The sequence below is a fragment of the Anomaloglossus baeobatrachus genome, chromosome 6 (genome assembly GCF_048569485.1).
Source record: "Anomaloglossus baeobatrachus isolate aAnoBae1 chromosome 6, aAnoBae1.hap1, whole genome shotgun sequence".
NCBI classification, from domain to species: Eukaryota; Metazoa; Chordata; class Amphibia; order Anura; family Aromobatidae; genus Anomaloglossus; species Anomaloglossus baeobatrachus.
This window is the reverse complement of record NC_134358.1, coordinates 434377947-434392690: the sequence shown is the minus strand read 5'-3', so window position 1 is coordinate 434392690 and position 14744 is coordinate 434377947. Positions and strand designations below refer to the sequence as shown.

Genomic DNA, 14744 nt, shown 5'->3' with positions numbered 1-14744 from the left:
AACAATACACTGCACAAAAACCCCACTGCCTTTTATTCCCATTCATGGATCACCACAAATATCCCCTAAATAAAAAAAATTAGGTTTCACCCTGAACATGGGTTTAGTAAATAAAAAGAATAACAACATAAAATTAAAAAAAACACTTTTCGCTCCTACTGGTCAACAAAGTCTCTCCACAGCACCCTTGTATTTGCTGTTATGCTGTCCTGTCCCGAGCCTGCTTTGAAGCACTAATGAGATTCCTTCATTTTTGTGACAATTCCCAAGCTCTCACAAGGAATGACCTAAACTATGACCACCTTAACAAATTGAGGCCCCTAATTCCATCCTAAAGGATTCACTTTTAAATTTCTCTAGTTAGATTGTATAGTCAAACTCTGATTCCGTGATCAAAGTGTACCAATGGCTTGTCATGACAGGATCAGTAGGGGGTCAGCTGATGAACGCTATCACTCTCAAGACTCACTTTGTGATTATCAGCATTCACAGGATATAAAAATTGAAAACGGGGATATGATGAAGCGTTCCAGAGTATAACCACATAAAGTGACACTGGTCAGATTTCTAAAATTTATCTTGGTCATTAAGGTCAAAATTAGCTCGGCTACTAAGGGGTTAATATAGTAAAAAATCTTTGAATTCTCACTTCATACAGATTGGAGAGAAAAAATCAATGTCGATCTTGAAAATCATGACGAATTGACACAGAAAGCGTAATGTAAAATTGTATATATTTTCCATATAAAATTAATTATTATACCCAATGAGGACCCTATCAATACTTTATTCCATGATGAAACCTATCCTATTGAGAATGCATATACCTATAATATCTTTTTCAAAACATGAAGTGTCTGTTAGCATCTGGCAGGTCAATACCCTTTGTTACTCAGAGCCACTATTGAAAGGAGAGCCCTTGCTGTGTATGTATATAGTGTAATACATTGCTAGTATATACTGTAATAATGTAATGCCTTGTTCATTTTTTTCCCATAGGGGCTTCAAGGACAGCAGGGGCCTATTGGCTTCAAGGTACAATTTTTGTCCATTCACTGATTGAAGATAAGTTTATTTTGTAAATTGTATGCAATATTTATATATCACAAGAAAGGCTTCCAGAAGTTTAATGTTAATACCGGTCTTAGGCCCTTGCCCTAGAACCTCCCACGCCAAAATGGCCACTTTTGTCCAGGGCTTGCATAAACCCCACTCTTGTTGCAGTCCAGTGCACTGGAATGTCTTGCACAAATTGTGACTGCTCTAAAGCATGCTGTATTGTGAGACTGAATACATTTAGTCATATGCTTCTCATGCCCTTTATCAGGTCAAAAATACAAAATGATATGGTGAAGATGCTAGTAAATTCTGCACATGAAAAGGGTTGGTGGTATCAACTTTAAACTGTAACCTGTGGAGGAACTAGACAGCAAGTGTATGATTTCCCTGCAAAATAACCTCTTAAATAAGTGAGTTGTCTATGTAAAGAATGAATATGCCCTGTTCCCGAGAGAGAATAAGTTACTCTTTAAAAGAAATGTGCCAATGGAAAAAACTGGAGCTAATTTGCAGTACCCAAGAATGGCCACTAAACTTTGTGATGGGATGGTGGTCATTCAGTTCCATACACAGTTTTCATCTGGTCGCTGTCAGAGCTGCTAACAACTGATATTGATGACACATCCAAATCATAATAATGGAAAACCACTTTAATGACTTGGTCTTGTGAGAAAACCACCAAGATCGAAACTTGAACAAATGTAAAAATGTGATAAAAATATTCCAGAAGAACTGAGTAGCAGTGAGCGAGCATGCTCGGTACTTGAATGAGCATGAGGGTGCTCATCACGCTTGATACTCGATCGAGTATCCTTGTGTTTGGGAGCCATGCTCGAGTCCCCAACTCGCATGTTTCACTCCTGTTTTTCAACCGCTAAACATGCAGAGGTTGCCTACCAATCATGGTAATACTGTGTCTATATAAAACTCATTGACACGACGCTCGGCTCATTCGTACTCTTAAAAAAGCTTTGGTGGGTGGAATTTTAATAAAAGCTTTGTGGGGAACTCTTAAAAAAAGGTTTGTGGGGGAATTTTAATAAATAGTCCTTGTGGCTGCTATGCTTCATGCTCTGTGGGGGTACTCTTAATAAAGGCTCTGTGGGGGTACTCTTAATAAAGGCTCTGTGGGGGTACTCTTAATAAAGGCTCTGTGGGGGTACTCTTAACAAAAGATCATTGGGGAGAAATTTATTAAAGGCTCTGTGGGGGCACTCTTAAAAAAAGGCTTTGCAGGGCCACTCTGCACCAGGCCCTGTGAGGGTACTCTTAATAAATGCTCTTTGTGGGGCTACTCTTAAAAAGGGTCTGTGTGGCCACTTTGCACCAGGCTCTTTGGTGTTACTCTTAAAGAAGGGTCTGTGGGGGGATTTCAATAAAGGCTTTGTGGTGGTATTCTTAAACAAGGGTTTGTTTGGGTACTCTTAAAAAAAGAGTCTAAGTGGCCACTCTGCAACCGACTCTGTGGAGGTACTCTTAAAAAAGGGTCTGTGGGGGTACTCTGCATTCTGCACTAGGCTTTGTGGGGGTACTCATAAAATGGGGTCTATGAGGCCACTATGCACCAGGCTCTGTGAAAGTACTCTTAAAAAGGGGGTCATTGGGGGAAAATTTAGTAAAGGCTCAGTACTCTTAAAACAGGTTTTGTCCATGTACTCTGCATTCGTTTCTGTGGAAATAATCTTAAAAAAGGCTCTGTGGAGGTACACATAAAAATAAATTGATGTGGCCACTCTGCAACAGGCTCTGTGGGATGCTCTTAAAAACGGGTCTTTGAGGTACTCTTAAAAAAGGGTCTGTGGGGGTACTCTGCACCAGACTATGTGGGGTACTCTTAAAAAAAGGGTCTCTGTGGCCATTCTGCACAAAGCTCTGTGGGATTACGCTTTAACCCCTTCACGACCAATGACGTACATATACGTCATTGGTCATGTATGGCCCTTTAATGTGGGCTCACATGTGAACCCACATTATTCCCCCCACATGTCTGCTGATCTGTTCAGCAGACATGTGCAGCTAACAGGCACAGGTGGATCTCCGATCCACCAACGCCTGTTAACCCCTTGGATTGCGATGTCAAATTCTCCCAGCTCCACCTAAAGAGCTCTGATGGGAATCGCGCCATTCCCTGCCTTTATTGGCGGCCCTGTGACGCGATAATGAGGTGCCAATGGGTTTTAATGACAATACGGGGTCAGCTGGTAAGCCCTTTCGCTGTCATGACTCACTTTCTGTGAATTCCAGCAGAGCGCCGGCATTCACAAGAGATCAGCATTTCTGCTGATCAGAGGGATGCTGAAGCACTAACTCCTAAAGGGAGTAATAAAATCAATAAAAAATGTAAAAAAAGTTTTAATGAAGTCTTCTAGCATACTCCTCGCCACAAGTGTTACTCCAGTTTTTAATTTGACAAGCTCTGCTGTCGCACCGCTTTGTCATGCCCCAACTCCATCCATTTTGTGCCAAAATTTTACTACGTTTCGAAGCAATTTATTCCAGAATTCTGATGAAATTGCTTTGATGAATCAGTGTTGACATGTTTTGTGAGGTATGGAAACGTGATTTGATGGAAACCTTTGGAGACAGGGAAGAGGAAACTGAAAATGGGGAGTAATATATGCCAGCTTGTGTTGGTTTGAAAAATGTGGTTTAGATAAATTTTCCCACCCAAACGCTCAATAGGCACAGAAAACAATTACTTAGATATCTGAATTGTAATATTGTTGGTATTATGAAAATTGAATGACTAAAAAAGATTTATGTTAAAAAAACAAACATTTTTTTAATCAAGTTTTATATTGAAGCTATCCTGACAATGTGCATTTTCTAAGCCCGATATTAGTCTGATGCTTCCTGTTTTGTAGAGATGAATTTTTAGCATCTTATTATTATTACAGTCAGGATAACAATAAATGATATCTCCACCTCATTCCTCCCTGCATGATGACCCCAGTACAGTCATGGACTCCTTAGACGTCAAGAACATCTCCACATGCAAAGTGTCTCTTCAGTGAGGAAGTAGGCAAACTCTAGTGCCATCTATTGGACGTAGCAATCCTAAAAGTCAAAAGTGACCCTTTAAGGAGCCTTGTGAAATAACCTAAGATTTATGGCAGATCAGAACCTCAATATGCAGATATGGTGTTTCGGGATGGTTGTTCCTCGTCAGTGCAAAGTATGAGATGTGATCTGGCTGCGTGAGAGGTTAAGACTAATTTAAGGGAAACGCTATTCTCCTTGCGGAGACTGACACACCAATCCAGCATGCCAGTGGTGAGGAGACTTTAAAGGGAACCTGTCAGGTGCAATATGAATGCAGAACCACGAGCAGTTGTTGACTCTGCAAAAACTCTTTCGCTCTCATTCATTCTCGCCTGCATTATTGTAATTCTTTACTAATTGGTCTCCCTGTTACTAAACTCTCCCCTCTTCAAACCATTCTGAATGCCGCAGCCAGGATTATTTTCCTCTGCAACCGCTTCACTGATGCCTCTGCTCTTTGCCAGTCATTGCACTGGTTGACTATCCGCTACAGAATCCAACATAAACGTATCACTCTCACTCACAAAGCTCTCCACGGTTCCGCACTGCCCTACATCACCTTCCTCATCTCTGTCTATCACCCCACCTGTGCCCTCTGCTCTGCTAATGACCTAACACTGACATCCTCTACAATTCGAACCTCCCACTCCCGTCTTCAAGATTTCTCACGAGCTGCGCCTATGCTCTGGAACACACTACCAAGAACAATCTGATTACTTCCCAACATCCACACCTTTAAGCAGGTCCTAAAAACGCATTTCTTTAGACTAGCCTATCACCTCACCACCCTGATCTAATCTAGTCCCTTTCTGCCCTTCATAAAATTTACTTCCAATTCTTGTCCCCTGTATCTTCTGAGTCCATTTCTCTCCATGTACTTTTTTACACTCTGTACCTGTATAAATTGTGGCTGGCGACCGGTCCACGCAGCTGGTTTTGAATCCCCTATTAAATCGTTCGCTGGACCATATATGACAAGCTTTTCTCCTCCATTCACCTTTTGTGCCTCCCCTATTCCTTCATAGACTGTAAAGCTGGTGTCACACATAACGACGACGACAACGACGTCGCTGCTACGTCACCATTTTCTGTGACGTTGCAGCGACGTCCCGTCGCTGTCGCTGTGTGTGACATCCAGCAACGACCTGGCCCCTGCTGTGAGGTCGCCGGTCGTTGCTGAATGTCCAGCTTCATTTTTTGGTCGTCACTCTCCCGCTGTGACACACACATCGCTGTGTGTGACAGCGAGAGAGCGACGAAATGAAGCGATCAGGAGCCGGCACTGGCAGCTGCGGTAAGCTGTAACCAGCGTAAACATCGGGTAACCAAGGGAAGACCTTTCCCTAGTTACCCGATGTTTACGCTGGTTACCAGCCTCCGCTCTTGCTGCCAGTGCCGGCTCCTGCACTGTGACATGTGGCTGCAGTATGCATCGGGTAATTAACCCGATGTATACTGTAGCAAGGAGAGCAAGGAGCCAGCGCTAAGCAGTGCGCGCGGCTCCCTGCTCTCTGAACTGTGACATGTAGCTGCAGCACACATCGGGTTAATTAACCCGATGTGTACTGTACCTAGGAGAGCAAGGAGCCAGCGCTAAGCGCGGCTCCCTGCTCTCTGCACATGTAGCACAGCGACGTTATGATCGCTGCTTCTGCTGTGTTTGACAGCTAAGCAGCGATCATAACAGCGACTTACAAGGTCGCTGTTACGTCACCGAAAATGGTGACGTAACAGCGACGTCGTTGTCGCTGTCGCTTAGTGTGACACCAGCTTAAGCTTACGAGCAGGGCCCTCATTCCTCTTGGTATCTGAATTTTGTATTGTCTCATATTGTCTGTAATGTCCCCTATGAATTGTAAAGCGCTGCGTAATATGTTAGCACTATAGAAATAAAACTTATTATTATTATATATTGCTTCCAGGGAGAGGGAGGAGAACTTGGTGTGGTAGGAGAACGTGGGAAAAATGGTGAAAAAGGACAGTCTGTAAGTATTAAACATTTCACTAGGGTTTTCACAAAATGTTTTTTTTTTTTTTAGAACTGGTGAACTTTTAATAAGCATGATCTGCTATTGTTCTTGCTGATGTCAGCCAACGTGACTAGTTAAAATCTCTTTTGATGTTTAGGGCAATAGCATGCCTCTCTTGATTCTTATACCCTGTGACTTCCTATACACTTTTTTTTAGCATAGGCAAGTCCTCTTTATCATTATTCGGCCAGCACTATACGTGCAGGATCTTCCTTTTCCCTTGCTTCCCAACATTGTGCCTGCCATTATCCAATGACTTGCCTGTCCAGAACTGAAAGTTACCTCTTACAAAATCTAACCAACCAATTAATATACATATATTTAAAAGAGCTGGTAAACCACAAATATAAAAACTTACATAAACATATCTGACTTTACAATTTTACTATTTTACCATAGATCACTCCAGGTAAAGGTGTGGTTGGAGATCCAGGAACACCAGGAAACCCTGGTCGGAGGGTAAGCTTTAGCAATTACTGGTATTTTTAGTAGGTATTCCAGTCTTCAGTCATCCGTGATTTATATAGTGACATCATAATCTATAGAGATGATTGAGTTCCAATGTGCAGATACTTATTTTGTATACTAGAAATAGGCCTGATGCTATGGCATCGGGAGTACGGTGAAATGAACATCTGTCTATGCTTAGTGGTGCTGACAGGAGCAGTGGACATGTGTCACACTGTTTGCGCTTTCCAACATATCTGTTGTATGTCATTCCTCTGCATTTTTGTATTGTATGTGTTGCATCATTTGACCTCTTTCACCCCTGTGCACTGTCTTTCCTTGTTGTGTGCTGTATATTGGTATCTGGTGTTGTGTTTCTTGAGCTGTGTTCACTATGTGGTGTCTCCCCTGTGTGCTGAGTGTGTGTTTACACTATATGGTCTCTTGTAAGCTGTTGTGACTATAATTGGAGGGGGTACATTGTTTTGTGCAGCTTGATGTGTGTGTGATTGTCCGTTCCCAAAGTAGACCAAAAAACACAAAGGAAGTGAGATACAATTTATTAACATGTCAAAAATAATGGCAAAGCTTCTTTCTTTTACATAACAGTAACAGAAAGACAATAAATATAAATGTTAGTATATGCTATTTCTATGTATTAGGTATACTGATGTAATATATTATTTATGTATGTACGGGTAAACTATGTATATCTGTATCTATAAAGTCTCCTCAATCTATATATGTCTATATATCTATCATCTATCTTTATCATATTAAGAAATGATATATCTATGTATTTAGCTGTGATGTATATATGTGCTAATATATACTGTAATTTAAAGTATATAATATGAAATAAGATATCTATGTATAATATATGTATAAAATAGGCAATTTTTTAAGGTATAAATCTAGGTATGTATGAATATATATTTATGTAGCGATGTCTCTATCCATATGGATTAGAGCCGGAAGAAGAGATATGGTGAACAGCCGTCCAGCCCATCTCTTCAGCTGTTCACAAAAAACGCAGCCCAGTGAAAAGACAAAGTCTCTCAGCATCTTTGACACTGTAGTTAGAAATGTGGGCTTCCATCACCAACTGCTTCAAAGTCTTATACATATCTCCCCCCGTGATGACCTTAAGCCTGCTTTACACGTTGCAATTTCGCATACGATCGTATGCGATTTGCAACGCCCCCATCGTATGTGTGGCACGTTCAATTTGTTGAACGTGCCACACAAATGATTAACCCCCGTCACACATACTTACCTTCCATACGACCACGATGTGGGCGGCGAATGTCCACTTCCTGGAGTGGGAGGGACGTTCGGCGTCACATCGACGTCACGCGGCAGCCGGCCTATAGAAGCAGAGAGGCGAAGCTGAGCAGGACGTAAACATCCCTCCCACCTCCTTCCTTCCGCATTACCGGCCGGGAGCCGCAGGACGTAGGTAAGATCTGTTCATCGTTCCTGGGGTGTCACACACTGCGATGTGTGCTACCCTGGGTACGATCAACAATCTGACGTACAATTCATGAGGAATGTACGACATGCGTGCGATGAACGTTTTACTGTTCAATCGCAATCGCACGTAGCTGTTACACACTGCAATGTAACTTACAATGCCGGATGTGCGTCACTTACGACATGACCCCACCGACACATTGTAAGATACATTGCAGCGTGTAAAGCAGGCTTTAAATGCTTGTGTGTGTGTATATATATATATATATATATATATATATATATATATAATATATAAAGCTGAATGTGTGTATATGTGTGTGTATGTGTGTATGTATGTGTGTATGTATGTCCGGGATTGGCATCTGCACCGTCGCAGCTACAGCCACAAAATTTTGCACACTCACACTTCTGGACCCCGAGAGCGTCATAGGCTATGTTTTGAGGGGAAATTTTAACAACGCGCTTTACAGTTATTCGCCAAAAAAACTGCCTCCATTAAAGCGAATGGAGCTGGGAGCCACAGTGCAGCCAGAACTTCAGCAGCCATGCCCTTATATGGAATGTTGGTGTGTCACAATGCAGCCAGGGAAAGAGACAGACACAGACAGGGAAAGAGGCAGACACCGACAGGCTAAGAAACAGACATAGACAGGGTAAGAGACCGACACAAAGAGACAGACAAAGAGACAGGCTGACAGGGAAAGAGACAGACAGGGAGAGCGGGAAAGAGAGAGACAGGTTAAGAGACAGACACAGACAGGTAAAGAGACAGACAAAAAGACAGACACAGGAAAAGAGACAGACATGGAAAGAGAGGGAAAGAGACAGACAGGGAAAGAGACAGACAGGGAAAGAGACAGACAGGGAAAGAGACAGATAGATAGACAGACAGGGAAAGAGATAGATAGACAGACAGGGAAATAGACAGAGACAGTCAGAGACAGACAGGGAAAGAGACAGACAGACAAAGAGATAGAGAGAGACAGAGAGATATATACAGAGGGGGAGACAGAGAATGGGAGAGAAACAGAGAGACAGTTACTATCCCGGGCAGCGCCGGTTGCTATGTTGTGAGGCGAAATTTTAACCCAGCGCGTTCCAATTTACCAATCAATTTTGCCCCTATCTACATAATGGGGAAAAAGTGAAATGAAAAGTGTTGGGGGCAAATTGACAGCTGCCAGATGTGAACAAGGGGGACTTACAGAATGAGAGCGATGGCGCCAAAGAGTATATACCGTACATTTGCTAAAGTGGGGCCCCGACATGGGATACTCAACACACTCGGGGATATGAACATGCACACAAAATGCGCCACACACTACCACATGCTTGAACATATATAGAACCCTCAGCACACATCTCACCACACACACATCAACCTCGCCACGTAATCGCCCTAAAACACACACAAGTCTGGTATTATCCTTCAAAAATAAAAATGTGATTAATAAGCAGCCAAACTACAAGAACAACAAATGTACCACATAGGAAATACGGCAGCTGTCTTATCTGCCTTCTGCGTCCTTGGTGTCAGACATCACTGGCGCAGCTCCTATCGCCGATACTGCTGTGTACGCTCCATACACAGCGCTGGACACCTTAGGGATAGCACTTTCTATCAGTCCTTTTAAGGGCTCATACCGGCAGGGTCAGAGCCATAGGTGACAGGTCTGTGAAAACAGAGTTTAACAGCTACACAAGATGACAGCATCTGTGTAGCTAAGGTCAGGGATTTCCTCGCTGCATTTCCCCATTAGGAGGGATAGAAAGGCAGGCTTCCTTTCCTCTACCCAGAGACCCACAACCCTGCCACTATACCATCCTGCCCTTTGCACACTCCAACTCATTGTTACTAAGCCATTATACTAGCAAACACTGAGTGAACTTAGTGGCATCCTAAACGTGACTATTGGACTTCTGTATAGTCCCACTAGTGCAAAGATATTTGCAGCACGTCTGCCTGCATTGCACACTCAAGCTCATTGTTACTAAGCCATTGTAATAGCAAAAACTGCTGCAACTTAGTGGCATACAAAAAGTGGCTGTTGTACTCCATTTGTGGCCCACAGGTGCCAAGCTATTTACAGCACCTCTGCATGACACCCTCCTGCTCTGTTTTTAAAAGCTATAATAGTAGCAAAAACTGCTGCAAATTAGTGGCATACAAAAAGTGGCTGTTGGACTTCTGTATTGTCCCACTAGTGCAAAGATATTTGCAGCACCTCTGCCTGCATTGCACACTCAAACTCATTGTTACTTACTAAGACATTAGAATACCAAAAATTGAGTAAACTTAGTGGCATACAAGAAGTGGCTGTTGTACTCCATTAGTGCCCCACTGGTGCAAATCTATGTGCAGCACCTCAGCATGACACCCTCCTGCTCTGTTTTTAAAAGCTATAATAATAGCAAAAACTGCTGCAACTTAGTGGCATACAAAAAGTGGCTGTTGTACTCCATTTGTGCCCCACAGGTGCCCAGCTATTTACAGCACCTCTGCATGACACCCTCCTGCTCTGTTTTTAAAAGCTATAATAATAGCAAAAACTGCTGCAACTTAGTGTTATACAAAAAGTGGCTGTTGTACTCCATTTGTGCCCCACAGGTGCCAAGCTATTTACAGCACCTCTGCATGACACCCTCATGCACATTTTGCTACGCTAATTTTATAGCAAACACAGGGAATTCATTGCTGCATTTGATAATTCGGAGGGATAGAAAGTGAGGCTTCCTTTAGCTTTTCCTTCTGTTCATAGACAGCATCTCCAAGTCCACACCCGAAGAGCAATTTCTCCTCCACGTCTAAGTGTGGAGAGGCAGATAGTGCGCATGCGTGTGCCGATTTACCCCAGCTGCAGCCTAACTACAGTGTTTCGCCTAGTGAGTATGCTCAGCCTGACTGTGCCATTCCTGAGGCTAAGTCTTCATTTCGGGATACAGCGCATGCTCCCACACTTAGTGAAAAAGCCTCTTTGCACAGGTACTTGCATTCCGTGCCGGGTCTAAGTCCTGTTTTGTGCCTAGACACCATGCTAAAGCTGATAGTCTTTTTTCAGAGACTGTATTTCATGCTACTGAGCATGCTCAGGCACTTACTGCATCAGAGACTAGGTCCGGTAATGAACTCTTTGGCCCTGCCCCTGATGTGGGGGGCCCATATAGACCACAGGGCATCAGGTGTCCTGATGATGTGGCTAGGCCACTCCCAAATGGCTTGCAGAGGCCCACCCCATGACTTGTCACCTCATTATTGATGGTCAGACGATAACTGGTGAGGTGTTTGTGTCGTGGCAGCCATGAGGTCATTATTGAAGTTTCTGTTCCAAATAGGACGCTAGTTATGCCACTCATGACGTGTCACTCTGCTTTTGTCTCCAGGAGGTGCATTGTGGTCCACCCTGGTTTGGGGCGGACCAAGGTTATAAAACGGGCTGGAGCCAGCAAGGAGGTCCGCAGTCTTCTATTATGCTCCGAAAGAGCACACCTCCATGTGTTGAACCCATTGCGGCTTTAGGCTAGAGGTAGGCAGGGATAGGGCGTTGATGCAGGCCGCCACCACAGTTGGTAACGCAGAACGGTTAAGACCAGCTCCTGTCCTACAAGTCCTGCTTGTGTAGCCCAGTGGCATTAATAGGCCTGCTGCTGCTGATGCGCCTGCTGTCCACATGTGTGGCCCCAATGCACACAGTCAGCGTACTCAATGGCCCCTGTGATATTAACAGGGAGTTCCTGGGCTGGGTGGGCGTGTGGACCCTGTGACGCTAACAGGGCTCCCAGTCTCAAGGTCCGAGTGGCGTCTAACTCGGTTCAGGCAACTATTAGTTTCATAGCCACACAGCTCTGTATCCTCCACCTAACCTTCCAGTTGCCAACCTCTCCTTTTCCATCTGGGAGCACGGTGGACATTGACTGCTGATGGGGATATATACCTTTCTCTTTCTTTTCTTATTAATTTTCGTTATATAGCGGAAACATAGTATATACCACCTTATCCAAATCTGCCATTCCCACCGTAACAGATGGTGTTTCTTCATCAAATGTAACTTTTGCTTAACCAACAAACCCACGGACAAAAACTTTTTTCCCCTTTCCAACACACCTGTTCCCCTTTCCACCAGCATCTGTCCTTTTTCAACTCATTTGGTATATGACCAAAAGTGCAACTCTGCAGGGACACCGTACTCAATGCCGTCTCAGCACAGCAGCCAGCCCTCGGTCCCTCAGATGTGGACAAGTAAAAGACCATTTCCTCCTATCCATGACAAAGCGTTGAGATTCACTCTGTGCAGCACTGGTGTTTACTGATAAAAGCAGATCTAAGAATCCGTACCACCTTCTGCAGATACTCCTGTATACGTGCGTCCCTTTCTATGGCAGGAATTATTTAGCCAAATGTGGTCTTGTACCGAGGATCTAACAGTGTGGCAACCCAGTAGTCAGCATTACTTCGAATTCGTACAATCCGAGGGTCATGTTGTAGGTAGTGCAGCAAGAAGGCGCTCATGTGTCTTGTGCATCCAGGAGGACCAAGTCCTTGGTTTGTTGGTGGCAGAGAGGTGAGAATCGTGCCTCCTTCCTCTGCCCTCTCCCCCCAACCTCGCACAACCGAAATGTGAGCAAGCTCTCACTCATCTACTGAGTCTTCCATGCCCATCGCAAGTTCTTTCTCCATTTCTTCATGGGCTCCTGCACCTTCCTCAACAATTTTTGCTGATACTATGCGCCCTTGCTAATCCCTATCCCCCACCATGACTGCCGCCTAGGTGCCGCTCACCGTATGGACCTTGTACATCTTATTATCCCTTCTGCATATGACTTCTCCTGTACTTCCTCCCCTTCCTCTTGGACCAACACCTGACTCCGAATAATGCTTACAGTGTGCTCCATCTTGTAGATGACCAGAATTGTCACGCTGAGAATGGCATCGCTAGTGCTAAACATCTTCGTCGACATTTGTAAACTGTGTAGAAGGGTGCATAGGTCCTTGATCTGACACCACTCCAGCAGCGTGATCTGCACCACCTCTAGATCAAGTTAGCCCAGGGTATACGTCATACCGTATTTCAGAAGGGCTCTGCGGTGTTGCCACAGACGCTGCAACATGTGCAGATTCCAATTACTGCGTGTCGGAACATCGCATTTCCGGCGTTTAACTGCCAGACCCTAAGACTTCATGAGAGATGAAAGTTGTTGAGCTGCTGGGTGCGAAGGATGAAAGTGAGCACATAGCAGCGTGCCCGCTGCACAAGGCCATGTAGGCCGGGATGGTATTTTAAAAATTGCTGGAGAATCAGATTCAACACGTGAGCCATACAAGGCACGTGTGTCACATTGCCCTGACGAAGGGCCGCAGACAGGTTTGCATCATTGCCGCACACGGCTGTTAAGTCACCAACGTAGTACACTCAATCAATTTGTACTCCGGTCGCCAGGTGACAACGTCTTCCTTTCGTGCATAGTGATGATGATGGGAAAGGAGTCGATGCCTGCGGCGCAGGTGGATGCAGGTCATGGTCACCCACTGGGTTGCGTTACCTTGACAGATACAGAACCACAGGCTGAATGTAGGTGGTGGGTATCTCACAGATGAAGTACCATCATTCAGCTACAACCAATGGGAAGACACCACACCCTTTTTTAGGCCCCTCCTGTCTGCAGACCACTGCCAGACAAAGCTATGAACCTCTTGTTACTGTTACCCCCAGTTCAGTTTTATGAGTTTGTGTGCTTGTTACCTGACTACTTTTCCTGCTTGCTGTTTATGTACCTCGTTGGCCGATCCGCATTTCACCTCTGCTTGTTTTGTGATTAAGTCCTGGCCATCCCATTCTGTTCCTCTTCCTCAATTAATGTTTTTGACCCTGCATGACTACTATTCTCTGGAACTGCAGCCTTCCACAAGTATTGATCAACTTGGGCCCTGTGTAATTCCAAATCACTGTATAGGGGTTAAAGGGTTTCAGGGTTCTGGGTGTCCAGCTTGGTGAGTGGCTTGCCTCTAGCCTATCCTTTACAGCCCATCTGAGTGTGTCGATCCAGGCAGGCGTTACACCGTGCTCTCTGCAGAAGGCCATGTAGGCCGGGATAGTGTTTTAAAAATTGCTGGACAACCAGGTTCAACACGTGAGCCATACAAGGCACGTGTGCCACATTGCCCTGAAGAAGGGTCGCAGACTGGTTTGCATCATTGTTGCACCCGACCTTCCCTGGCTGCTGGTTGAGTGGAGACAACCATTGATGAAACTCGGTCTCACTCTCCAGAGCTAACCGTCCACAATTCCTCAACAGTGTCTCACATTTCCCCTACATTTCAAAGTAAACATTTGACCGCCTGATGGCCTTGAGCTCTGCTGCCAGCATAGTAAGGAGGTGTGTGGGATTCCTTGGGCACAGTTACAACGCGGGTGGCCTGACCACACAGGGTTTGGGCCGAGGTGGAGGACCCACACGAGGTTGAGGAGGCAGAAGCAGTGGAGGAACTTGTACATACAGATGAAGGATTGACACACAAGTCGTGTGGACGGCAAGACTTGTACAGCAAACCCTTCTCCATCTCTCACCATAGTTACCCAGTGCCCAGTCAGCAACATGTAACTCTCCTGTCCATGCTTACTGGTCCAAGTATCTGTGGTGAAATGCACCCTGTCACACACAGAGTTTCTCAAGGAATCGGTGAGGTTGTGTGCA

General features: G+C 44.6%; 1 protein-coding gene across 1 annotated transcript in view; it reads left to right on the top strand.

Moving 5' to 3' along the window:
* The window catches only part of LOC142243953 (collagen alpha-6(VI) chain-like), a 229864-nt gene that overhangs the window by 138184 nt on the left and 76936 nt on the right, over positions 1-14744 (top strand). The window contains exons 25-27 of the mRNA XM_075316146.1: positions 1000-1035; positions 6024-6086; positions 6531-6590. Coding sequence (XP_075172261.1) covers positions 1000-1035; positions 6024-6086; positions 6531-6590 — 159 coding nt within the window. The remainder of the gene's footprint in view (positions 1-999; positions 1036-6023; positions 6087-6530; positions 6591-14744) is intronic.